Source organism: Anomaloglossus baeobatrachus, chromosome 5 (assembly GCF_048569485.1).
Source record: "Anomaloglossus baeobatrachus isolate aAnoBae1 chromosome 5, aAnoBae1.hap1, whole genome shotgun sequence".
Taxonomy (NCBI): Eukaryota; Metazoa; Chordata; class Amphibia; order Anura; family Aromobatidae; genus Anomaloglossus; species Anomaloglossus baeobatrachus.
Genome location: NC_134357.1, coordinates 182,110,350 through 182,137,203, shown reverse-complemented (window position 1 = coordinate 182,137,203; position 26,854 = coordinate 182,110,350). Strand labels below are relative to the sequence as shown.

The 26,854-nt window shown below is 45.5% G+C and overlaps 1 protein-coding gene across 2 annotated transcripts in view; it reads left to right on the top strand.

Moving 5' to 3' along the window:
- Positions 1-25,823, top strand: part of PRXL2A (peroxiredoxin like 2A) — a 57,647-nt gene extending 31,824 nt beyond the window's left edge. For both annotated transcript variants that reach the window (XM_075349024.1, XM_075349026.1), the window contains 4 exons: positions 1,316-1,407; positions 3,859-3,999; positions 7,617-7,781; positions 25,315-25,823. In XM_075349024.1, coding sequence (XP_075205139.1) covers positions 1,316-1,407; positions 3,859-3,999; positions 7,617-7,781; positions 25,315-25,419 — 503 coding nt within the window. In that variant the 3' untranslated portion in view covers positions 25,420-25,823. The remainder of the gene's footprint in view (positions 1-1,315; positions 1,408-3,858; positions 4,000-7,616; positions 7,782-25,314) is intronic.
- The last annotated feature ends 1,031 nt before the right edge of the window (positions 25,824-26,854 follow it).

Here is a 26,854-nt window from a genome sequence, read left to right as displayed (position 1 = left end):
CGCTCCTGAGCCCTTTCATGGGCACCACCTCAGTCATGGACACTTCTGTTTTATTAAATATCCCCATAATTGCTCATCCTGGAGCTTCTTTTCCTAAAACTCCACATTGTGCACTTTTTTTCTTTTCTCCTAATAGTTTCCCATTCCCATTGGACACTTCAGGGACGCAGTACATAGTTACATAGTTACTTAGGTTGAAAAAAGACCTAGGTCCATCTAGTTCAACCTTTCTCCACCAGTTCTACATTTGGTCACTAAGTCACTTATAACCAACAATGTTTTCTGTACTGAGGAAGTCCTCCAGCCCTTTTTTGAAAGCTGTCATAGTATCTGCCATTACTACCTCTTGTGGTAGGGCATTCCACAGTCTGACTGCTCTAACCGTAAAGAACCCTTTCCTATTTAGGTGTCAGAATCGCTTTTCTTCCACTCGCAGTGAGTGGCCCCTGGTCCTTAGTATTGTCTTTGGAAGAAATAAGTCATGTGCCAGTCCTTTATATTGACCACACATGTATTCATACATATAAATGAGATCTCCTCTGAGACGTCTTTTTTCTAAGCTAAACATATCTAACTTTTTCAACCTGTCATCATATGGGAGGCCTTCCATTCCTTGTAATAGTCTAGTTGCCTGCCTTTGAACTGACTCTAACTTCTGAATGTCCTTTTTAAAATGTGGAGCCCAAAACTGAATCCCATATTCCAGATGTGGCCTTACAAGTGATTTATAGAGGGGTAACAATACGTTGGGATCCCGGGATCTAATCTCTCTTTTTATACACCCTAGAATCTTGTTTGCTTTTGCAGTTGCTGCTTGACATTGAGTGCTGCTGCTCAGCTTATTTGTAATGAGAATACCCAAGTCCTTCTCCTGATCTGTAGTCCCGAGTTTACTTCCATTTAATGTATACACAGTTATAGGATTACTCTGTCCTCCGTTGACGGTGCTTACCGTGACTACAATAGTGGCGCTTCAGTAGCATAGATTGAAGATTCTGCAGTGGTGTGAGGCACACATTAGGCAGGGTTTATACTAACCTCATCCCAAAGTTGCCATTTTTGGGGGCATTTCTGTGTTTTTAGGATGTTCTTAAGCAGATTGTGGGAGTGGGGGGCTTAAATAGGTTTTGGTTGCAATTGTACGGCTCCTTGTCTAATTATCAATATATTATCTAATCTATTGCCAATACCACATGCTACTTTAAATAGGCGCGGTGTGGATCATATCTCATGTAATTGTATAATGACTATATACAGTAATATGAGGCAGAGCTATGACCAATAGACTGATATTATTGCATTTTTTTTCTTACAGAATCAAGGACGTTCAAAGCAAAAGAGCTGTGGGAGAAGAATGGCGCGGTGATCATGGCTGTGCGCAGGCCCGGGTGTTTTTTATGTAGGGAGGTAATTAAGGAAAAGCCGATTTCTGCTCTGTCATGTATCTGTCGGCTTTGCTGAACGTTTTCCTTGAGGGTGCAGTGCTTCCTCAGGTGGTATTGCCGTGTTCGTATAAACATGTAGGAGCTGTCTTCTCTGTAGTTAACTTTCAGAATTGATTGCCTCACAAGATGACATGAGCACGCTAGTCATAGTCTGCCATCACGGAGACTTTTCTGTCTGAATCCGCCCTCTTTGTTGTATGTTATAAAGGCGGTGCTGCAATATCGCACACAGCCCATAGATAGGAGTTCTGTGGCTTCTGAGAATAACAAATGCAGAAATCTTTTTATAATTGTGTCACACTTAATTTAGGCTAGGTTTACACCTGCGTTTACTTTTGCTCTGTTTTGGGGCCTGTTTCAGGCATCTAGATTTATTATTATTATTTTTTTTTTTTTTTTTTTTTTTCAGGTACCCATGACCGTAAATAGGGAGTTACCAGGCAGCTTAGTAGAGCGACGTGGGAGGGAGCTAGTGGGGACCAGCCACTTGACATGTCAATTGTTTTTGCCATTTGGGTTTTGCACTGCAAAGCTGAGTTTTTGCCCAAATTTCTGCCACAAAAAGGCTGCAGTTTGAACTGCATAGTGCGGACAAGAAAACCAAATTCCCATAGACTTTGCTTGAAAAGCAGAACACATCCATTTTGGCATTAAACCCTGCAGTTGAAAAAGCAGCAAAAAAGCAAAGTGCGTTCTTACCCTTAGGGCTCCTTCAGATGTCCATGCACATCAGTCTGATTATGGACCACTCTGCCCGGAATTGCCGTGGGTTTCCTGACCTGATCGTGGCAACCTTATTCTATATTCTGAGACTGCCGAGTTCGGGTCGGGAGACCTGGGACCAGTCTGGTCCGTAATCAGACCGATGTGCATGGACATCTGAATGAGCCCTTGGGCTTGGTTTTCACAGATGTCACTCGTACCTTTGATAGTCTATGGGGCAATTCACATGTCCATAATCTTTTGCAGGCCATGTAAAATCGTGGCGACTTATTGCTGATTTTTCATGCAACCCTTAAACCAAAATTGGATGAGTCTATGGGTACGTGAAAAAATTGGGCCGCACTCTAATTGCATCTGAATACAGTCCAATTTTTTTCAGGCTGTCAGAATGAAGAAGGTGGTAACTTGTTTTTTTTTTTTTTTTTTTTTTTTCTCTACAAAATTTAGTCTGTTTTTTTTCGTCCACATGGAAAAATTGTATGCCTGAATGAGGCCTAAAACACATGGCTGCAATAAGGTAGCCAGTCTTCTGCCTCATAAGACACCATGACCACAGACAGCAAGAATCAGAAGGAGCGCTTTAGGCACCAGGACCTGGCATGACTCCTATTTCTACACCCAATATAACTATGACCATGGCTAAGCTGCTGTTCACCAACCTGAAACACTGGTGCAAAATGTCACTTTCTCTATGCTTTAAATGTAAAAAAAAGAAAATGCACAAGAACACCAAAAAAATGTGTGTAAAGCGGCTTTGACTTTCATGTTTTATTCATTAGCGATATTACTTTGATAAGCGTTATTGTGCAATTGTTCTTTAATTGCACTGTATATCCAAAACTAGATGCCAACATGGCCGGCAGGCATAGTAAGATAATTACTGCACTCAGAGTTGGTGCATCACAACAAATAAGATTTCTGTAGCCTTGTGAAGAATATAGTCACTTTTTTTTCTTAATGGGTACTTCCAGATGACTTGCTTACGACTGGGTATCACTTATTACTTGCTAACACTGTATCCTTCAAATTGGGCTTTACAGAGCTGAACATGGAATAGAACATACAGTAGGTGCGCATGGTCAACCCTCTCTGCATTCATTAATGCTGTCTGATGTGTATAACTGGCCTTTGCAGAGGACACACACCGGTTAATGCTAGGTTCTCATTTCTACATTAATTGCAAGAAAAACTGTTTGCAAACCAATAAATCAGAGTATCCTTAGGCCATAAAGTGTGTGTGTGTGTGTGTGTGTGTGGTTTTTTTTTCTGCATGCATTTGTCTTTTATGTAATTTAAATGACGAAGATTCGGTTTCATAACATTGTATTTGCAGACGTACCCACGTAATAACATTTTTTCCACTAGCATTCTATAATTAGCCATGCGAAGGATATGAATGAAGATCGTAAGCATTATTTCTTTACATTCCTGAGGTTATGTAAACAATAAGGCTTGTCATCAAAAGCATGTCAGAGATTTCTTCACAATGAGAAATGAGGCAATAGAATTGAGTTAATTCTTTAAAATCCTGGTGTGAACTATTAAACCTGATCTGTAGCCCGCACTGCCTAACCAAAGCCGGTATGAGAAAGCGCATGTACTAAGGAAACTCAGTTAGTGGTGGTGTAATGTATGTGTGTAGGCCAGGTGTCTTGCTTTAGAACGTATATTATAGATCTCTCTATTGCAGGAGGCCTCGGAGCTATCCCAACTTAAACCTGAGCTTGACAAGTTAGGAGTCCCTCTTTATGGTGTGGTGAAAGAGAAGATTGGAACAGAGATCGAGGACTTCCAGCCTTACTTTAAAGGGGATCTTTTTCTTGATGTTAAGGTACTGATGTATTATCATTGTTCTTTTTATCATTAGTGTACCCCTTCTGTAAAGTAGAATAATTTGAAGGAACAGTCTCACAAGCAGTTTCTTTCCCTTTACCACCCCCCATCTTCCCTATTAATATGCAGTGGATATAAAGATTCTACACACCCCTGTTAAAATGGCAGATTTTTGTAAAAAGCATTGTTATAATCATTGTTAAAATCACACACAAAAAAAAAATAATTCAGAACTTTTTTTCATATTTATGTCACCTATAGTCTGTATAAGTTCATTGAGGAACAAACTGAAATAATTTCAGGTGGAAAAAGGTAAAGTAACTAAAATATGGTGTATAAATATGCACACCCTTAAACTAATAAATTCAAAAGCTACTTCAGTCTTTGCAGGTAGGAGTCTATCAGCATGGCACTGTCACGGGTTACACAGTCCTCCGGGGTCCAGCTATAGAAGGTCACAGCATTTGGATGCACAAACTCCTCCCTGACCTTCTATTATTCCTGCTTGAATGTTTGGTATTCTATTTATCTCCTCTGGTTGGTTTTCTTCCCTTTCCCTTTAGGATCCTGTAGAGTTATTCACCCTTTCAGCTGTTTTTCATCAGCACTTCCCTTGCTGTCTTTATACACCTTAATTTCCCCTTTGTGCTGGTGATGGGACTAATACCTTTTTAACTACTCTATACACTGCAAGCAGTCGGCTTGTATACATCTGGAAAAACTTTGTTGCTGTTGAAGTTCCTCTCCCTGAGTTATCTGCAGAGAAGTTATTCGTTCACTTTGCCTGTTTGTTATCCCTGTGGCTTCTTGGGTTTGACTAAGCACTCATCCCATCCGCTCCCTACCTAGGACTTACTTCAGGGTTAGGTATCCGGCTCTGCGCATAATAGGTGTGATACCGATCTAGGGTGGCGAGGGAAGCATGGGCCCAGCGGTAGGTTGGTCAGGGGTCACTATCTACCCCTTCCATAGACACAGGGTTTCACTTCCCTTTTGCTGTTTGCTTGGTACTTCCTGATACCTAGCATGACAGGCACATCTATAATTGCCAATCTTTTTCTACTGTTCTTGCAGTGGCTGGACTCGCCTTTTGTGGTCATTCACAAATTTTTCTATTGGATTCAGGTCTGGGCTGTCTTGCTATGCCATTCTATAACTCTGATTTTCTTCTGGCAAAACCATTCTTTTGTTTGAAGGTATGCTTAGGGTCATTGCCATGCTAAAAGATCAAATTCTTCTTCGTTTTTTTAGGGGAGGCTTGACGGTTTGTTGAAAACTTAACTGATGTTTGGAACCATTTATCATTCCCTTCATCTTTCACTAAAACCCCAGTTTCAGCTGCTGAAAAATAGCCAGAATGCACAATGCTGCCTCCACCCTGCCTCACTTTGAGTATGGTTTTAATTTTCTAATGCACAATGTTGGCTTTACACCAAACATACCTTAGAATTGTGGGTAAAAAGTTCAACTTTGTTTGTTTTTTTTTTTTTTCTCAGACCATAACATTGTTCCCTACATAATTTTAGCAGACCTGATGTAGGTTTTGGTGAAGCATATCTGGGCTTAAATGTTTTTCTTTGTAAGGCTGGAGTCACACTTGCGTGTGACTTGTGAGAGTATCGGATCGCATTGGCCGGACCGGCTGGCTTCTCTTCTGCCAGGAGCATCTCCGCTGCATGTATTTTTATGATGCTGACCCACCCCTGTCAGGAGAGCCTCGGCCGGTTCTATCAGTGCGTTCCAATATTCGCACGAGTCACACGCAAGTGTGACCCCCGGCCTTGCAAAAAGGCTTTGCCTCTCTATCCCACAGACCAGACATATGAAGAATTCAGTAGATTGATTTCACATGCCTTACTTAACCAGAAATTCCTGCAGCTCCATTTAGTGTTGCTGTAGGTCTCTTGACAGCATCCTAGACCAATTTTCTTGATTGATTGTCTTTTCATACATTTTTGAGGGACATCCAGTTCTAAATATTACTCTTATGATAAAAATAAGCCACTCCTTGATGTGTTCAGTGTTTCATGGTATGTTTAATGCAAGTACCCACTATTTTTGTGTGAATGGGACAGCCGAGAAGACCTCGCACTGTAGTCGAAAAAGTTGGCCAACGAGAACATCTTTGCAAATTGAACTCACAAACCTACTTGTCGAAAGGTGGTTTTTTTTTTTTTTTTGTTTTTTTTCTTTTTTCTAGTTGATCCTACTAAAAATCTCCTGCCACCATTCCACATTAAGCTTAAACTGATTTCAGCAGTTTTTGAAAGCTCTAACTAAAGAAGAAGAGACTTAAAATTTAAGTACCTGTGTACAAAGTTTCAGGGACTGAAGGAAGGCATTTTTGTGGTTCCGGATATTCACAAACTCACGAACGATGTGTTCAAAACATAAATGACAGCTGTTGAGAAAAGGGATTGGGTTTATTTTAAAGAAGTTGTGAAGAAATTTTCAGGTAACAACAAAAATCAAAATATTTATGTCCATCGTGGAGCCTTGGGTTGTCTGCTGAATTTGAAGTTATATTTTTTACATTCCCATTTGGACTATTTTCCTGAAAACCTTAGCGCTGTTAGCGAAGAGCCAGGAGAGATTTCATTAGGTTATCAAGAAGATGGAATGATGATACCAAGGTAGAAGGAAGGTGAACATGATGGGGGACGACTACTAGATACTTCACCAAGAAGATCCACAGGCCTTCTATAAGAGAAAAGGAAAAGTCGCAATAATTAATTTCCGATAAAGTTGCAAAATGAATGTTCAATAAAGTTATATAATATTATGTACATTTTTGGCTATAATAAAAAAAAAGTCTTGTTCATCTTGCTTGTACGTAATTTCACGCATACATTTTCTGCAAAATCCATACGTGTTTAAAAATAGTTTTTTGTTTTTTTTTTTTTGTTTTTAAATCTGAACATGAGAATCCAGTCATTGGATATGAAACCATTTTGATAAACCTTAATTTTGCATACCCATGATTGGTGACATTAAAGGTCAGAAAAGTTCTGAAAAGATTAAAGGGGTGGTTCACCCATATTTTTTATTGTCTAGCTCGATATTATATTGAGAAACAAACAATGTTTCTCTCAAATACCTTGTGTTGGCAATAGTGCCTGTGAGAGGCGCTATTGCAGACCGCTGTTCACCGTCCAGTGACGTCTCCGTCAAATGCTGCACACATCACATCCGTGCAGCCGGCTGTATTCTACCTCACACTGAGCTGTCAGCGTTGTTTCACTCCTATCACAGCCCATCTGATCCATGCTCCTCCCTTCTCCCCCCTCCCTCTCCCTCCTAGCAGAACGCTGCAAGAGACGCGACGCGCTGTGCTGTGATGGAGGAGGGAGGAGCAGATGGGCTCAGAATACAGCCGGCTGCACGAATGGGACGTGTGCAGCACTTGACGGAGACGTCACTGGAGCGGGATCAGCGGTCTGCAATAGCGCCTCTCACAGGCACTATTGCCAACACAGGGTATTTGAGAGAAACATTGTTTCTCAATATAATATCGATCTGGACAATAACAAATATGGGTGAACCACCCTTTTAAGCTTATTATGGTATTATAATGTAGTGGTTACTTATTTATATCCCCGTCTGTGCATTATTTAGAAACGCTTTTATGGACCCCAGAAGAGGAAAATGATGTTGTTGGGATTTATACGCTTGGGCGTTTGGCAGAATTTCCGTCGAGCCTGGAAAGGGGGCTTCGAGGGTAACCTAGAAGGGGAAGGACTTATTCTCGGCGGCATGTTTGTGGTTGGCTCTGGGAACCAGGTACTATGAATTACTTTTTAAAACGCTTCATTTAGTCTTTTGCTAGTTCATTCTGTGTGTGTGTTGTGTTTTTTTGTTTTTTTTTTTGTTTTTTTTTTCAGATTTAATATTAACAGCAATTAGCTGGCAAATGGTGACTAATCATACATAGCCACTAACCTAAGTAACAGTTTATTGTGTACTGTTCTGTAATAACAAGTTATGCGGGCGTCACATGATACGATCGCTCGTGCAATCGCACGATAGATTGTATCTGCTCCCGTCGTTTGTGCGTCACGGGCAATTAGTTACCCGTGGCACACAGTCGTTAAACCCCCGTCACACGTACTTACCTGCTGAGCGACCTCGCTGTGGGCGGCGAACAGCCACTTCCTGAAGGGGGAGGGACGTTCGGCGTCACACAGCGGCCAGCCAATAGAAGCGGACGGGCGGAGATGGCGGGACGTAAACATCCCGCCTCCTTCCTTCCTTCCTTCCTTCCTTCCTTCCTTCCTTCCTTCCTTCCTTCCTTCCTTCCTTCCTCATAGGTGGCGGGAGCCGCAGGACGCAGGTAAGCTGTGTTTATCGTTCCCGGGGTGTCACATGGAGCGATGTGTGCTACGCCGGGTCCGATGAACAACCGGCGCAGTGAAGAATAAACTATTTTTTTTTTTTTTTTTAAATAAACGACGTGTAAACGATCCATGATTTGTAACCGATTTGCGATCGTTCTGAGACGCTCGTAGGTGTCACACGAAACGACATCGCAAACTATGCCGGATGTGAGTCACGAAAACCGTGACCCCCGACGACCTATCACACGATGGATTGTCTCGTATGCCGCTTGCATAACAATGTCACTTAATGCGAACTCTGGGCTTACCATTAAAGTTAAGACTTTCTTTGCATCAGTTCTTATCAGCTTTTCTGAAAGTGTTACAGCAACATATATTCAATGGAAAACAAAACTTAGAAAGGGATAATACATATGATCAGGAATGTTTTGCATGCTCCAGAAACATACATTTCTACATCAATGCAGACAGCTGAGGGGTTGGGTTTAGGTAAGGATTATAGACAAAGCAGTGAGGAAAGGTCTATTCTGTATCCTCACAGTCTGGCTTTTCATAAGTCAAAGGAGAGCATGGCTGATCTCCTGGCACAAGCATAACATTAAATATTTTTATTAATACCTGTAATATTGTATTTCTTCGGCGCTCCATTGGGAGACCCAGACGATTGGGTGTATAGCACTGCCTCCGGAGGCCACACAAAGCATTACACTAAAAAGTGTAAGGCCCCTCCCCTTCTGGCTATACACCCCCAGTGGGATCACTGGCTCACCAGTTTTCTGCTTTGTGCGAAGGAGGTCAGACATCCACGCATAGCTCCACTGTTTAGTCAGCAGCAGCTGCTGACTGTCGGATGGAAGAAAAGAGGGCTCATACTAGGGCCCCCAGCATGCTCCCTTCTCACCCCACTTTATGTCGGCGGTGTTTGTTAAGGTTGAGGTACCCATTGCGGGTACGGAGGCTGGAGCCCACATGCTGTTTTCCTTCCCCATCCCCCTGAGGGGCTCTGAGGAAGTGGGATCTTACCGGCCCCCAAGCCCTGAGGCCGGGCTCCATCCACAGACCCATGGAACCTGCTGGATACGGAGCTGAGTACCGTTCAGGGACAAGGCCCTGCGACATTAAGGTACTCTGTGTCCCCGCTTGTACAGGCCGCGCACACTCCAGACTTGCTGGGTGTGCTAGTGCGCCGGGGACAGTAGCGCTGTGCGCTGGGGTTACAGTCACTGCAGTTTTTCTGAGTGACTTTATGTGTTGGGGACTGCCGCGCCGGCCGCCCCTGGAGCGGCGGCGCGGCTGCGACTTGTAGTGCGCCGGGGACTTAGCGCCGACCGTGCTTTTACGACGGCGGCGCTTATAAATTTAGTCCCCGGCTTTTGCGGCCTAGCTCCGCTTCGTTCCCGCCCCCACCCTGTCAATCAGGGCAAGGGAGAGACGCTGTACGTTTATTCAGCGCCGAGGGCTGGAGCCTTATTTACATGCTCCAGCCCTCTCACTGAGCACAGGGGGACGCAGGTTTCCCGCTTTTTGTCTGCACACGCCCAGGGCCCGCCCCTCTCCACAGGACGCCGGCAGCCATTCCTTACATGCAGTCTGGCTGGAGAACGGACACAGGCTCTGGGAGACCCAGACAAGGGATTTCTGGCGACCACACACCCGCGTTTAGCGGGCAGTAAGCAGCACTTAAGTGCTGGCCCCACTAGTGCCACAGTGTGATATTTGTGTACTTTTTTCTCTGTACTATATATATATATATATATAATATTTTGCACTGTAAGGTCGCTTCTTGGCTGTATACCCCTATTGCTCTGAGGAGACGACAACATGTCATCTGCAAAACGCAAGGGTGCCAAGACACAGGCTGTGAACGCTGCTTGTGCCGCTTGTGGGGCTAATCTACTGGCAGGTTACAATGACCCCCATTGTGTGCAATGTTCGGTCCCTGTGCCACTTCGTCAGCCGGAGCCTATGGTGGTTGTGGCCCAGGCAGAGTCGCCGGTGAACCCTGTCCCGGTGACGGGGACAGAGTTTGCTGTTTTTGCTGACAGGATGTCTGTCACTATGACAAAAATCCTAGAGACCTTGCAGGCCAGGCCAGTTACTCAGTCCATGGACACTGCTGCGGCAATGTTCCCCGGTCCCCCTCAGTTGGAGTTAATCCGTGCTTCAAGGGGGTCCCAGGCATCTCAGCCTGACGGCTCTGATTCAGATGACAGTCCCAGGCAGCCTAAGCGTGCTCGCTGGGAGAGACCCTCCACGTCATCACGCGGATCAGGGTCTCAACGAGAAGAGTCTCTACATGATGAGACAGAGGAGGGGGATCAGGAGTCTAATCCTGAAACCGCTCTAAATCTGGATACTCCTGATGGTGACGCCATGGTAAATGACCTTATAGGGGCCATCAATAGTCTATTGGAAATTTCTCCCCCTGCCCCTTCTGCAGAGGAGGCAGCTGCACAGCAGGAGAAGTTCCATTTCAGGTATCCCAAGCCTAAACTGAGTACTTTTCTGGACCACGCTGACTTCAGAGAATCAGTCCAGAAACACCATGCCTACCCAGATAAGCGTTTCTCCAAACGTCTTAAGGATACACGTTATCCCTTTCCCCCTGACGTGGTCAAACGCTGGACCCAGTGTCCAAAGGTGGATCCCCCAATCTCCAGGCTTGCAGCTAGATCCATAGTTGCAGTGGAAGATGGGGCTTCACTTAAAGATGCCAATGACAGACAGATGGACCTTTGGTTAAAGTCTGTCTATGAAGCTATCGGCGCGTCGTTTGCTCCAGCATTCGCGGCCGTGTGGGCACTCCAAGCTATTTCAGCTGGCCTGGCACAGGTGGACTCTATCATATGTCCAGCAGTGCCGCGAGTAGCGTCCCTAACCTCGCAAATGTCTGCGTTTGCGACTTACGCTATCAACGCTGTCCTGGACTCTACAAGCCGTACCTCAATTGCGTCTGCCAACTCTGTTGTCTTGCGCAGAGCCTTGTGGTTAAAGGAATGGAAAGCGGATTCTGCTTCCAAAAAATGTTTAACCAGCTTGCCGCTATCTGTAGATAGACTGTTTGGTGAACAATTGGCTGAAATCATTAAGCAATCCAAGGGTAAGGACTCCTCCTTACCCCAGCCCAGATCAAGCAAACCTCAACAGAGGAAGTGGCAGTCGAGGTTTCGGTCCTTTCGAGGCTCCAGCAAGACCCAATTCTCCTCGTCCAAAGGGACTCAGAAGGAGCAAAGGAGCTCAGATTCCTGGCGGGCTCAGTCACGCCCCAAGAAAGCAACCGGAGGAACCGCTTCCAAGGCGGCTGCCTCATGACTTTCGGCCTCAGCCCTCCGCATCCTCGGTCGGTGGCAGGCTCTCCCGCTTTTGCGACATTTGGCTGCCACAGGTCAAAGACCGGTGGGTAGCAGACATTTTGTCCCACGGGTACAGGATAGAATTCAGTTCTCGTCCTCCGCCTCGGTTCTTCAGAACCTCCCCACATCCCGACCGAGCAGATGCCCTTCTGCAGGCGGTGTGCTCACTAAAAGCAGAAGGAGTGGTGATCCCTGTTCCTCTGCAGGAACAAGGGCAAGGTTTTTACTCCAATCTCTTCGTGGTTCCAAAAAAGGACGGCTCGTTCCGTCCTGTTCTGGACCTAAAGCTGCTCAACAAGCATGTGAACGCCAGGCGGTTCCGGATGGAATCCCTCCGCTCTGTCATTGCCTCAATGTCTCAAGGAGATTTCCTTGCATCGATAGACATCAAAGATGCTTATCTCCACATGCCGATTGCTACAGAGCACCAACGTTTTCTACGTTTCGTGATAGGAGACGACCATCTCCAGTTCGTAGCTCTGCCATTTGGTCTGGCGACAGCCCCACGGGTTTTCACCAAGGTCATGGCGGCAGTGGTAGCAGTCTTGCATTCTCAGGGACATTCGGTGATCCCTTACTTAGACGATCTACTTGTCAAAGCACCCTCTCAAGAGGCATGCCAACACAGCCTGAATGTTGCGCTGGAGACTCTCCAGACTTTCGGGTGGATCATCAACTTTTCAAAGTCAAACCTGGCACCGACTCAATCACTAACGTATCTTGGCATGGAGTTTCATACTCTCTCAGCGATAGTGAAGCTTCCGCTGGACAAGCAGCGGTCTCTACGGACAGGGGTGCAGTCTCTCCTTCAGGGTCAGTCGCACCCCTTAAGGCGCCTCATGCACTTCCTAGGGAAGATGGTGGCAGCAATGGAGGCAGTCCCGTTCGCGCAGTTTCATCTGCGTCCACTTCAATGGGACATTCTCCGCCAGTGGGACGGGAAGACAACTTCCCTGGACAGGAAAGTCTCCCTTTCTCAGACGGCCAAGGATTCTCTGCTATGGTGGCTCCTTCCCACCTCATTAACGCATTAACTGCCCCCATCCTGGGCAGTGGTCACGACAGACGCGAGTCTGTCAGGGTGGGGAGCAGTTTTTCTCCACCACAGGGCTCAAGGGACGTGGACTCAGCAGGAGTCCACCCTTCAGATCAATGTTCTGGAAATCAGGGCAGTGTATCTTGCCCTATTAGCCTTCCAGCAGTGGCTGGAAGGAAAGCAGATCCGAATCCAGTCGGACAACTCCACAGCGGTGGCATACATCAACCACCAAGGAGGGACACGCAGTCGGCAAGCCTTCCAGGAAGTCAGGCGAATTCTCTTGTGGGTAGAGGAAAGAGCTTCCACCATATCAGCAGTTCACATCCCGGGCGTAGAAAACTGGGAAGCAGACTTCCTCAGTCGCCAGGGCATGGACGCAGGGGAATGGTCCCTTCACCCGGACGTGTTTCAGGAAATCTGCCGCCGCTGGGGGGTGCCGGACGTCGACCTAATGGCGTCTCGGCACAACAACAAGGTCCCGACCTTCATAGCGCGGTCTCGCGATCAAAGAGCTCTGGCGGCAGACGCCTTAGTGCAAGATTGGTCGCAGTTCCGGCTCCCTTATGTGTTTCCACCTCTGGCACTCTTGCCCAGAGTGTTACGCAAGATCAGATCCGATTGCGGCCGCGTCATACTCGTCGCCCCAGACTGGCCGAGGAGGTCGTGGTACCCGGATCTGTGGCATCTCACGGTCGGCCAACCGTGGGCACTACCAGACCGTCCAGACTTACTGTCCCAAGGGCCGTTTTTCCATCGGAATTCTGCGGCCCTGAACCTGACTGTGTGGCCATTGAGTCCTGGATCCTAGCGTCTTCAGGATTATCCCAAGGGGTCGTTGCCACCATGAGACAGGCTAGGAAGTCCACTTCTGCTAAGATCTACCACAGAACGTGGAAGATTTTCTTATCCTGGTGCTCTGCACAAGGAGTATCTCCCTGGCCATTCGCGTTACCTGTCTTTCTTTCCTTCCTGCAATCTGGGTTGGAAAAGGGCTTGTCGCTCGGCTCCCTTAAAGGGCAAGTCTCGGCACTATCCGTGTTTTTTCAGAAGCATCTAGCACGACTTTCTCAGGTGCGCACGTTCCTACAGGGGGTTTGTCATATCGTACCTCCGTACAGGCGGCCGTTAGATCCGTGGGATCTAAACAAGGTCCTTGTTACTCTCCAGAAGCCGCCCTTCGAGCCTCTGAGGGATGCGTCACTTTCTCGACTCTCACAGAAAGTGGCCTTTCTGGTAGCGGTCACGTCTCTTCGGAGAGTGTCTGAACTAGCAGCGCTGTCATCCAAAGCTCCTTTCCTGGTGTTCCACCAGGACAAGGTAGTGCTGCGCCCCATTCAGGAGTTTCTCCCTAAGGTGGTATCCTCTTTTCATCTTAATCAGGATATCTCCTTGCCTTCCTTTTATCCGCATGCAGTTCATCGGTATGAAAAGGATTTACATTTGTTGGATCTGGTGAGAGCACTCAGAATCTACATTTCCCGCACGGCGCCCCTGCGCCGCTCGGATGCACTCTTTGTCCTTGTCGCTGGTAAGCGTAAAGGGTCGCAGGCTTCCAAAGCCACCCTGGCTCGATGGATCAAAGAACCAATTCTTGAAGCCTACCGTTCTGCTGGGCTTCCGGTTCCATCAGGGCTGAAGGCCCATTCTACCAGAGCCGTGGGTGCGTCCTGGGCATTACGACACCAGGCTACGGCTCAACAGGTGTGCCAGGCAGCTACCTGGTCGAGTCTGCACACTTTCACCAAACATTATCAGGTGCATACCTATGCTTCGGCGGACGCCAGCCTAGGTAGAAGAGTCCTGCAGGCGGCAGTTGCCTCCCCGTAGGGGAGGGCTGTCTTTGCAGCTCTAACATGAGGTATTTCTTTACCCACCCAGGGACAGCTTTTGGACGTCCCAATCGTCTGGGTCTCCCAATGGAGCGCCGAAGAAGAAGGGAATTTTGTTACTTACCGTAAATTCCTTTTCTTCTAGCTCCTATTGGGAGACCCAGCACCCGCCCTGTTGTCCTTCGGGATTTTTGGTTGTTTTTCGGGTACACATGTTGTTCATGTTGAATGGTTTTCAGTTCTCCGATGTTACTTCGGAGTGAATTTGTTTAAACCAGTTCTTGGCTTTCCTCCTTCTTGCTTTTGCACTAAAACTGGTGAGCCAGTGATCCCACTGGGGGTGTATAGCCAGAAGGGGAGGGGCCTTACACTTTTTAGTGTAATGCTTTGTGTGGCCTCCGGAGGCAGTGCTATACACCCAATCGTCTGGGTCTCCCAATAGGAGCTAGAAGAAAAGGAATTTACGGTAAGTAACAAAATTCCCTTCTTTAGGAGACATTGAACAGCAGGGGAGTAACTCCCTACGTTGTTTTCACTGCTCAAGGTGCCTCCTTTGTTATTTTTTTTTTTTTTTTTTTTTTTTTTCTAGGCTTTAATAATCTTGCTGTGGGGGTAGAAGAGATTTTGTTCACTTTGTGGACTGTGGAACCTCAGAACAAATTCCAATAAACTTTAGTTCAAGGGAAGCCATGTAGGGTAAGGGCAAGTTCACACAGTGCATTTTTCGCGGCGTTTTTTGCACGTTTTTCAGGTGCGTTTTTGGCCTCAAAACTGCATGACTTTGCTTCCCCAGCAAAGTCTGAGTTTTCGTTTTTGCTGTCCGCACACAACTTGTTTTTTTTTTTTTTTTTTGAGCTTAAAAAAAAAAAAAAAAAAAAAATGGACATGTCAGTTCTTTCCTGCGTTTTTCTGCGTTTTCCCCCCATGCAATGCATTGGAAAAACGCAGAGATCAAAAACACATGCGTTTTTTTGCCGCAGGTGCGTTTTTGTGCGTTTTTTAGCGGCCAAAACCGCGTAAAAAAAACGCAGCGTGTGCACATAGCCTAAAGGTTTTCACACATAAAGCCCTTCTATAGATTACAACACAAGAGACAGACCATATACATGAGGCCTATTGTCTCTTAAGCCTATGTGCGCACATTGCGTTTTTCGCGTGCGTTTTTGGGCTCAAAACTGCATGATTTTGCTTCCCCAGAAAAGTCTGACTTTTCATTTTTGCTGTCCGCACACAACTTTTTTTTTAAGCTGCATTTTTGAGTGTAACAAAAAAAATTGACATATCAATTCTTTCCTGCGTGTTTTTTTTTTTTTTTTTTTTTTTTTTTTTTTTTTCCCCCATGCAGTGCATTGGAAAAACGCTGAAAAAAGCAGAGATCAAAAATGCAGTCAAAAAACGCACCAAAACATGGTAAAAACTGATGCATTTTTGCCGCGGGTGCATTTTTTTGTTTTTTGAGTTTTTTTTTTTTTTTAAGCGTCTAAAAAGGCACAAAACCGCAGCGTGCGTACATAGCCTAACAGTCTTGTTGTAGATGAGATTAAAATAAAGCGCACATAATGCTTTAGGCTATGTTCACACTAGGCGTTTTTACAGCGTTTTTTTAGCTACGGATTTGCCTTGGTTTTATGCAAATCCATGCTAATAAAACACTCCTTTTTTCTTTTTGCGCACCCACACAAACATGTCAGGATTTTTTTTGGAACCACCTCCAGTTTTACTGCGTCATTAAAAGAATGAACATGTCAATTCTTCTTACGGTTTTTCACCCTAGTGACAGGTGAACTCGCAGATACCCTGGATCGGCGGATCTAACCTGGTTAGTAAAAAACCCGGATAGGCCCGGAATTAATCCAGGGTATCTGGCCGGCACTTAAATGGTGGTGTGGATAGAAGGATTGGAGCAGACGCGGTATATTTACCGAATCACCGGCATGGTATCACGCTCCCGCGCCTCCTCCACTTCCCCGCTCATTAGATATTCACTTCTTTCATCTGTGATTGGTTGCAGTCAGACGCGCCCCCAGCATTTGACTGCAACCAATCACAGACCTGGTCTGTGGGTCTATACAGAGAATGAGGGAGCTGCTTATTCAGCAGTGACCTTACTCAGGCTATTTACGATCACAGGTATCGCCAGCTGTGATCGGGAATCACCTAAGTGAAGTGACTGCTGATCGTGTGGCTCATTCATTCCCTGGAGCTCACAGCGGGCAGTCCTGTTCTATGGCGCTCTCTGTGATCTTCAGATGTAGCAGGGCTGAATCGCCGTGGGACCTCGTGTGGATTACATCGGACCTGCAGGGGTGATTATGGGGTTAATAAAGTGGTGAAAAAGGGTGCTTTATGAACTTTATTTAAAATAAAATGAAATTCATGTGATGGGGCCTGTTGAATGATGTCATAACTGGAAGGAGCCCATACACTCTAGCATCTACCTGAGACCGGTAAGTATAGCGCACTTGCTTTACTTTTTTTTTTTTTTTTTTTATTTTTTTTTTTTTTTTCCCTACCCGTGTGCTGGATCCAGGTCAATTTGTGCCCCGGCCCAGCACTTGGGTACTCTTGAACCCTTGCTGGTCTTGACATCACAGAAAAAAAATACACTGTAAAAACGCCACAAAAACCGCAGATCACTCCCAGGAGACATCCTGCCACAAGATCAGGTTTTGGTCAGGTAAACGCTTCAAAAACGTCCTGTGTGAACATAGCCTTAAAGTTTTTCATGCAGACAGTTTACGTAGGACAATATTTGAACTTCATTTTGTGTTCAGTAATCTTATAAGTATCTACATTGTACAGATGCACAATTTATATGATGTCCGAATACAGTGATCAGAGTGAATCAGGGGTTGCAATGCTTGATAAGAAACATGCAGCGGTGCTCAGTATTCCAAGTACACAGTTAAGGCCCAGTCACACACAACGACTTACCAGCGATCCCGAAAATGATGCGACCTGATAGGGATCGCTGGGAGGTCGCAGGTGAGATGTCACACAATCAGATTTTACCAGCGATGCAGGAACAATACAGCTCGCAGTAGCGACCTGTATAACGATCTCAGCAGTCACTGTGACCCTGTCACACAGTGTCAAACACAGCGATGCGTCCTGTCCAGCAGGACATCGCCTTTGAAGAAAATGGCCTGGACCATTCTGCAACGACTAGAGATCTCACAGCAGGGGCCTGATTGCTGGTAGATGTCACACATAAGATCGCTAACGGGATCGCTACTGCGTCACGGAAACCGTGACTCAGCTGCGATCTCGCTAGCGATCTCATTATGTGTGATGGTACCATTAGTTAAAGTTAATTTGAGGACTGATGTGAAAGTGTTGCATGTGCTTTCTTTGATTTCAATAGTCAACACTATTTAGTAAATGATGGGTCAAAATAAACTATATATTATAAGATAAGATTTGTATTTATGTACCTAGTGTGTTGTCAGGTGCCCCAGACTGCTGGATAATTGCTGTATTGCTGCTTTATCTGACAGAGCTTTTATCTACACAGCCACAGACCTAAGATCATTTTCTGTGAAGCAGGTTAATTTAACCAATCTGGCTTCTCCCCTTTGCTCTCGAACATTGACCTAACTGTAATAGCCAATTAAATGGCAAATTTTCAATCCTACTAATCATTGAAGTCCCCAAACTGTCCCTGCTCCTTTATCAATCGCTCCTATAGAGTAGTTCATATAAGGAATCTTTCCACCTTAAGCCATTTACAGCATATCTAAATATTGCATACCATAGGTGGGAGCCACTGACCCTAAGGTCCTCAAGCAGTGGTGGCCAGTGGCAGCTGCAATCGGGGCACATGAACTTTGCATGAGGCCACTCTTGGCTGTTTTCATAATTCTTAAAGATCTAATTGGAAAGGGCCACTCCATTGATCAGCAAGGTCTTACGAGTATCTGGCTTTTAGCCTTCGTTGACTTTGCCTTGTAGTTAAGAGTCAAAGAATCCTCATTTTTATCCCAACCACAGTACACCATACTTAAACCCGTGCCTATTACCTGTAATCCTGGTCAAGAAGCTGCCAAGATACCTCAAGGATATCTACTTGGAATTCAGTTTCCCTATAAATATTCCATAACTTGTTGTGTAATGTAATAAATTACTTGTAGGTAGCAAAACTATAAAACCTGAATATTTATTTAAATGATTAACTCCTATAAAAACAAGAAAATTGCCTCAGTGCAAGAATCAGTCTCATGCAGTTATACACTGGCATACAGTAGTGCTTCTTAATCATTATTCTCATGGTATCAAACACTAATTTAAGCTTATATGTAAATTATGGCATGTGAAGCTGGCCATACAGATTAGATAGTTGCAAGGCAAATGTACATTTGACTCATGACTTCTTCTCACAAACCCTCCATACATATGCAAACTTAGCTGAGCCTCCATGTGTTATACTGTAACAAGAAAATGGACTACATGGCTGGGGCTAAATGGTGATTTTGTGGCTGGTAGCATGACAGTGACAAGTAAGTCATAAAAAGGGACGTGGTTTGGACTTTGTGATTTTTGTTTCTTGGGGTTGCGTTGTGACCCCACACTTGTGTAGTGAAAAAAAAAACGACTAGCACCTCCAAAAGGAATAATGTAAATGTGAACAGGTGCAGGATGCTATGACTGCATAAGGCTATGTGTGCACGTTGCGTTTTTTTTCCCGCGGAAACGCTTCATTTTGAACTGCAGCGTAACTGCATGCGTTCAGCTTCCCCAGCAAAGTCTATGAGAAAGCCGAAAAATCAATGCACACGCTGCGTTTGTAAACGCAGCGTTTTGGATGCCCAAAATCGCTGCGGAAAAAAAGCAGCATGTCGCTACTGTTGTGCGTTGTAGCTGCGTTCTGCACCCATTGAAATCAATGATGTGGGTCAGATCGCAACCAAAATGCACTTGGACTTCATTTTTGTTGCGTTCCACATGCTTTTTTTGACAAGCAAAACGCAGGTCTTTTCAGTCTCTGTGATGTTGGTCAATTTCTGTCTGTGGATGTCGGTGAATCTCCCTCTCTGTTAGTCGGTCTTTCTCTGTCAGTCGCTCTGTCTGTCTTTTTCTCTCTCTGTCGGTCGGTCTTTGTCTGTCCCTCTGTCAGTCAGTCTGCCCCCCCCCGCCCCTCTCTCATACTCACCGTTCCCCGATCACCGGCGCGGCGTTGCACGGCGTTCACACTGCTCCGGTGGCTTTTCCTCTTTTGAAAATTCTGGCCGCTCATTATTCAATCTCATATTCCCTGCTTTCCCCGCCCACCGGCGCCTATAATTGGTTGCAGTCACATGCCCCCACACTGAGTGACAGCTGTCTCACTGCAACTAATCACAGCCGCAGGTGGGTGGGTCTATATCGCGGAGTTAAATAAATAATTAAGAAAAAAAAACGCCGTGCGGTCCCCCCCCCCCCCCCCCCCCCCTTCCCAATTTTGATACCAGCCAAGATAAAGCCACACTGCTGAAGGCTGGTGTTCTCAGGATGGGGAGCGCCACGTTATGGGGAGCCCCCTAGCCTAACTATCAGCCAGGAGCCGCCCGGAATTGCCGCATCCATTACATGCGACAGTCCCGTGACTTTACCTGGCTCATCCCGAATTGCCCTGTTGCGGTGGCAATCGGGGTAATAAGGGGTTAATGGCAGCAGCCCATAGCTGCTACTAAATCCTAGGTTAATCATGACAGGCGTCTCCCCGAGATACCTTCCATAATTAACCTGTAAGTGAAAGTAAATAAACACATACACCCGAAAAAATCATTTATTTGGAATAAAAGACAAAAAACACCCCTCTTTCACCACTTTATTAAAATCCCCAAATACCCCTCCAGGTCCGGCGTAATCCAGAGGTCCCGCGCGACGCATCCAGCTCTGCTACATGAAGCTGACAGGAGCGGCAGTAGAACACAGCCGCCCCTGTGAGCTCCACACAGCAACTGAAGTGAATCGCGCTGTCAGCAGGGACGTCACTGAGGTAGTGTGTGTGTGTGTGTGTGTGTGTGTGTGTGTGTGTGTGTGTGTGTGGTGATGAGGGCTGTAGTGTTGGGATGTGTGCGGGGATGTCGGGATGTGTGCGGGGATGTCGGCGGTAATGTCGGGATGTGTGCAGTGAAGATGATGATCGAGACGCCACACACAGAGCTGCGGTATGACAATTAAGTCGGGTGCAGGTCACCCAAGTTCATTTTCATCACGCGACTCTGTCTGTGTCGGCTGTCAGCCGGCATGTAGCAAATCTGAATTGCCGGGGGAGCGCACTGTCAAAAATGCATCCAAAACGCATGGAAAAAGCATCCAAAATGCATGCGTTGTGGATGCATTTTATTTTATAAACGCAGTGTCCAGTCTGCCAGAGGGTGCGTTCTTTTCCGCACTGCAGAGAACGCAACGTGCGCACATAGCCTAATGCACAAACAAAACAATGCAGCATCACTCTTGAAGGCTACATTCACATGACCGTTCCGTTTTTGCGGTCCACAAAACACGGTCCTTTTTTTTTTTTTTTTTTTTTTTTTTTCTTAGGACCGCAAAACACGGAAGCAGCTAAATAGATGGATAGCTAGGTATAGATAGAGAAACAGAGAGAGGGATTAATAGAGGGATGAAATGAATGAATGGAGGGATAGATAAGAGGAATAGCTAGAGGGATAGATAGATAGATAAATAGATAAGAGATGAGAAAGACATATAATGTCCCACTCCCCAGCATTTTGTAAACTTGTACCCTTTAGTGCCTTTCATGTGGCACTAAAGGGTGCTTAGCCTTGTATTTAGCCAAAAAAAATAAATAATTAAAAAAAAAGACGTGGGTATTATTATTATTATTATTATTATTATTATTATTATTATTTATTTATTTATTTATTTATTTATTTATTTATTTATTTATTTATTTATTTATTTATTTATTTATTTATTTATTTTTTTTTTTTTTTAGCCAGCTCGGGTAAAGCAGACTGCTGCAGACCACAGCTGGCAGCTTCACCTTTGGCTGGGGATCTAAAACAGAGGGCACACCACGCTGTTTTTTATAAATCAAATAAATATAAAACAAAAAACCATGGGGTCCCCCCAAATTGGATCACCAGCCAAGGTTAAAGCGGACAGCTGTGGTCTGGTATTCTTCCGTGGTTCTAGGACCCTCACCAGCCTAAGAATAGCAGGCCACAGCCACCTCATAAGTGGTGCATCTATTAGATGCGCCAATCCTGTTTTTTTTTTTTTTTTTTTTTTTTTTTCCCAACTCATCCCGATGTCCTGGTGCGCTGGCAAATGGGGTAATATATGGGGTTGGTTGATACCAGATGTGTAATGTCATCTAGGATCAAGCCCTGGGGTTACTGATGTTACGACATCTATCAGATACCCGACATCATAACCCAGTCAGTAAGTAAAAAAAAAAATTAATTGACGACGAACAAATTTTTATTTGAAAAACGACTCCCCAACACATTCCCTCTTCAATTTTTTTGAAAAGAAAAAGCAAATCCGGGTCCGGCGTAACCCAATAAGGGGGTCCCACGACGATCAATACTCACTGTCCCAGTCAATGAAGAACAGAACGATCCCCATTGGCTGGGAGAGCAGTGCAGTGACCTGAGAGAACATCAGTAGATCAGCCCAGGTGACTTCAGGGCATGGCCAGCACTGACTTCAGGAGGTTAGCGAGGTATATTACCTGCGGTGATGGAAGCCGCTGCACTCGTGACCTCAGCGCTGGTCACTGACTTCTATGCCCACCGCGTTCTCAGATCACCTCTCACAAGCGGCTAGTGACGTTACCGCTAGTCAGTCTCGGGCCGCCCGCGAGAGGTGATGTGAGAGCGGCTGTCAGTCACGAGCGCTGACGTCAGGAGTGCAAGAGTTCATCACCACAGGTAATGATCTCATCTAACCACCTGATGGCAATGCTCATCATCCCCGCGGCTGCTTGCACTGCAGTGCAGGCAGATGCTGACATTGCAGTGCGGGCATATGCGGATATGCTGCAGTGCGAGCAGCCGCGGGTTTGGCGGGGGAGCTGGGCACAGACTGCACGATCGCCCGACGGAAGTCACATGGAAGTGCTTCCGTGCGGGAATTTTGCAGGCCCTTTGACTTGTATTGAGTCACGGTCCGTTATCACAGAACAGAATAGGACATGTTCCATAAGGCTATTTGCGCACGTTGTGTTTTTTCCCGCGTTAACGCTGCGTTTTGAACTGCAGCGTTTCCATGCCAAATTGCATGCGTTCTGCTTCCCTAGCAAAGTCTGAAGTCCGAAAATTCAATGCGCACGCTGCGTTTTTAAACTCAGCGTTATGGATGCCAAAAATCGCTGCGGGGGAAAAAAAAAAGCAGCATGTCACTTTTGTGTGTTGTAGCTGCGTTCTCCACCCATTGAAATCCAATGATGGGGCTCAAAACGCAACCAAAATGCGCTTGAACTGCATCTTTGTTGCGTTCCGTATGCTTTTTTTTTTTTTTTTTAACAAGCAAAACGCAGGTCTTTAGTCTCTTCTGTAGATGTCGGTTAGTCTCCCTCTGTCGGTCAGTCTCTCCCCCTCTCTCATACTCACTGATCCCTGATCACCAGCACGGCTGTCACAAAGCTCCGGCGGCTTGTCCTCTTGAAAATGCTGGCCGCTCATTATTCAATCTCGTGTTCCTTGCTTTCCCCGCCCACCGGCGCCTATGATTGGTTGCAGTTAGACATGCCCCCACGCTGACTGACAGCTATCTCACTGCAACCAATCACTGCCGCCAATGGGCGGGTCTATATCGTGCAGTAAAATAAATAAATATTAAAAAAAAAAGACATGCGGTCCCCCCCAATTTTGATACCAGCCAGGGTAAAGCCACACGGCTGAAGGCTGGTATTCTCAGGATGGGGAGGTCCACGTTATGGGGAGCCCCCCAGCCTAACAATATCAGCCAGCAGCCGCCCAGAAATTGCCACATCCATTAGATGCGACAGTCCCGGGACTCTACCCGGCTCATCCCGAATTGCCCTGGTGCAGTGGCAATCAAGGTAATGAGTTAATGGCAGCCCATAGCTGCCATTAAGTCCTAGGTTAATCATGGCAGGTGTCTCCCCAAGATACCTTCCATGATTAACCTGTAAGTTAAAGAAAATAAACATACACCCGAAAAAATCCTTTATTTGGAAAAAAAAAAAAAAACCCCACCCTCTTTCACCACTTTATTTACCCCCAAATGCCCATCCAGGTCCGGCGTAATCCACACAATGTCCCACGACGCTCTCAGCTCTGCTACATGAAGCAGACAGCAGCGGTCACAGACCACACCGTTCTGTCAGCTCCACGCAGCACCTGAAGTGACCCGCACGATCAATGATGATATCAGTCAGGTTACCTGCGGCCACCGCTGGATCCTCCAACTGTGACAGCAAGTCGCCCGAGTGACTGAAGTGAGCAGCGCGATCAGCGATTACGTCACAGGTGAGTTGCAGTCTCGGGTGGAGGACTCCAGCTGGCCGTGGGTAACCTGAGGGACGGCAGCGCTGATTGTGCTGCCCAGTTCAGTCAGTCAGGGGATTAGCGGTCACCGGTGAGTCCTTCATGGGTGACCGCTAATCAGGACGCGACACACACAGAGCCGCGGTATGACAATTAAGTCGGGTGAGGTTTATCCAAGATCATTCTCATCGCGTGACGCTGTCTGCTGTCAGCGGGCATTACAGAGCTCATTTGTTGTGGGACCGCACTGCAAAAAGTACATGCAAAATGCATGCAATCTGGATGCATTTTTTTTTTTTTTGACAAATGCAGTGTTTACAGTTCTGAGGGTGCGTTCTTTTCCGCACTGCACAGAAGGCAATGTGCGCACATACCCTAATAACGGAATGGACATACGGCGTCCAATGTGTGTTTGTTTTTTTTGTAGGATCGGATGCACACTGAAGTGTTTCCATGTGCCATCCGATTCTAAACAAAAGACATTGAAAAGATGGTCCTGTCCGTGGGTCTGCAAAAAAATAGGAACTGACGAAGACAGACGGAACAGTCATGTGAATGAGCCCTAAGTGTTTAAAATATAATCAAACAGAATATATGACATTTAAACTGCATTTCTGCTACATGGAATATACTTAACAAAATGAAGGTACTTCGGTTTAGGGTTCCATTAAAGAAAGGTCACCTTGCCGTGGTTTATAGGCTCACATGAATTGGACAACTTTATGCTTTAAGTACCTTCAATTTTCTTAGTATATTCTATATAATGGTAATGCATTTTAAATTTCATGTGTTTCATTATATCTTAGTGCTTAGAGTGCTGCTGTATTCTGTTTTTTGCCCATTCACTTGTATTGCCCTGAGATGTAGGAACATGGCCAGAGTTGCATGTGAGTCCCAGCCTAAATTGCTACTAGACATCTGAAAATGTAAAGATCAAGAATGAGCAGTTGGATTTTAACAATCTTTATCATTTGTAACATCTGCTGTAGGGGGAGACTCAAAAGCCCCTTACACATTAATTAATTAGTTGGTTGGTCCTGCTGATACAGGTTTGGCTAGCTTGTGTGCGGGTACAAATGCCGCAGCCAGGGTCTGAGAAGAAAAGGCTAAGACGTATTAAAATCCAACTGGCCAATCCTTTATCTACCTCAGCATCTACCATCAGAGGAGAAGCGGGAGACTCCTCTCAGTACTTGTCGCGTTCTGAGTATATACATTAATGTGTCTCACCAGCTTTAGTGCGTGTATAGAAGCCATAGCATTGCTTTTATAACTCCTTGCATTTCACAATTTCCAGGGAATTCTCCTTGAGCATCGTGAGAAGGAATTTGGAGATAAAGCAAATCTGACAGCTGTCCTTGAAGCCGCTAAGAAGATAAACACAGAGATGGAAGTTCATTAACATGTTTGCTAGATTTCCCCATAGCTTACCAGCAGATTTACAATGAGATTCATTGGGTGACTTTAATTTTCAGCTGTTGAATGCAACTTATTTATTAAACTGATAATAGAAGTGTTGTTGTGTTTTATTCCCGAAGGTACATGAGACATTACAGGAGCATGATCCACACTTGTGATGGTGTCAGCGGTGCTCGCAACAACCAATTTGTTTAGTTCATTTTCAAAAGCACCTCTAACGTTAGGATCTGGTTGCTATGGGCAACAGCAACACATTTCCCTTGCTCTAATTTTTAAAATTTCTCCCAAGAAATGTAGACAGGCCCCTAGATCCTATTTCCATATTCTAATATTTTGATATTTCTTTCGTGTCTCTTATTTACCTACAATTAAAATGTTCTCTCTTCAGTGCGTGTATTTCTTTCATTGTTCACGATGAAAAATGTCACAGCAAGACCCCAACACAGGGGACCGAGTCATGCCTACCCTATACCAAGTATATGGGCTCTGGCCACACTACATGGAGGAGGTAATGACGCAATGCCCATGGTCTAACATTGTAGTTTTGAGGACCAGTTCATAGCAGGTAGATACAGTCAGCCTGATATTACATGGGGTTTAGAGAGATGCAAGGAGCCATCACGTGATACAGTAACTGATGTGATGTGTCCTACTGATAAAAACCCAGTATGAGACTCCATATGTGTCCTGCAGTTGTTACAGCATCTTCCCACGTGCTGGTTTCCCTGCTTGGGTACTCGCCACTTGTTAAGAGTAATTGGATGACAGGATGAGCGCAAAGTTAATGGGGGACTCCAGCATTTTTCCACAAATTCTTCCAGAAAAATGCTTGAGTCCCCAATTGACGTCCATTATACTCGGGTGCTTGAGTTGTGCCTATCCGAGCATCCAGCTGCTGGTTACGAGTACCCAATCATGGTCGTGCTCGCTTATCACCACACCTGATGTAAGATCTGGTAGGATGAATACAGTATAGGGACATTAGATAATGTATAAAGCTCAGTGTGTGTGTGTCCGTCCACTAAAGGAATCTTCACCGTCGCATTTACAATCACAAAATTTTGGACAGACGCCATTTGACTCAGGGAACGTCATAGACTATATTTTGAAGGGAAATTTTAACCCCGCGCTTTAGTTATTTGCCAAAAAACTGCCTCGATTAAATTCAATGGAGCTGACAGCCACAGTGTAGCCAGAACTTTAGAAGAATGTGCAGTAATGCCCTTGAATGGAATGTTGGCATGTCACACACAATGCAGCCAGGGAAAGAGACAGAGAAAGCGAGAGACACAGACAGAGTGAGACAGACAGAGACTGGGAGAGAAACAGTTACTGTCCCGGGCAATGCCGGGTGCTACAGCTAGTCTAATATATAAAGCTGTGTGTGTGTGTCCGCTAAAGGAATCCGCACCGTTGCA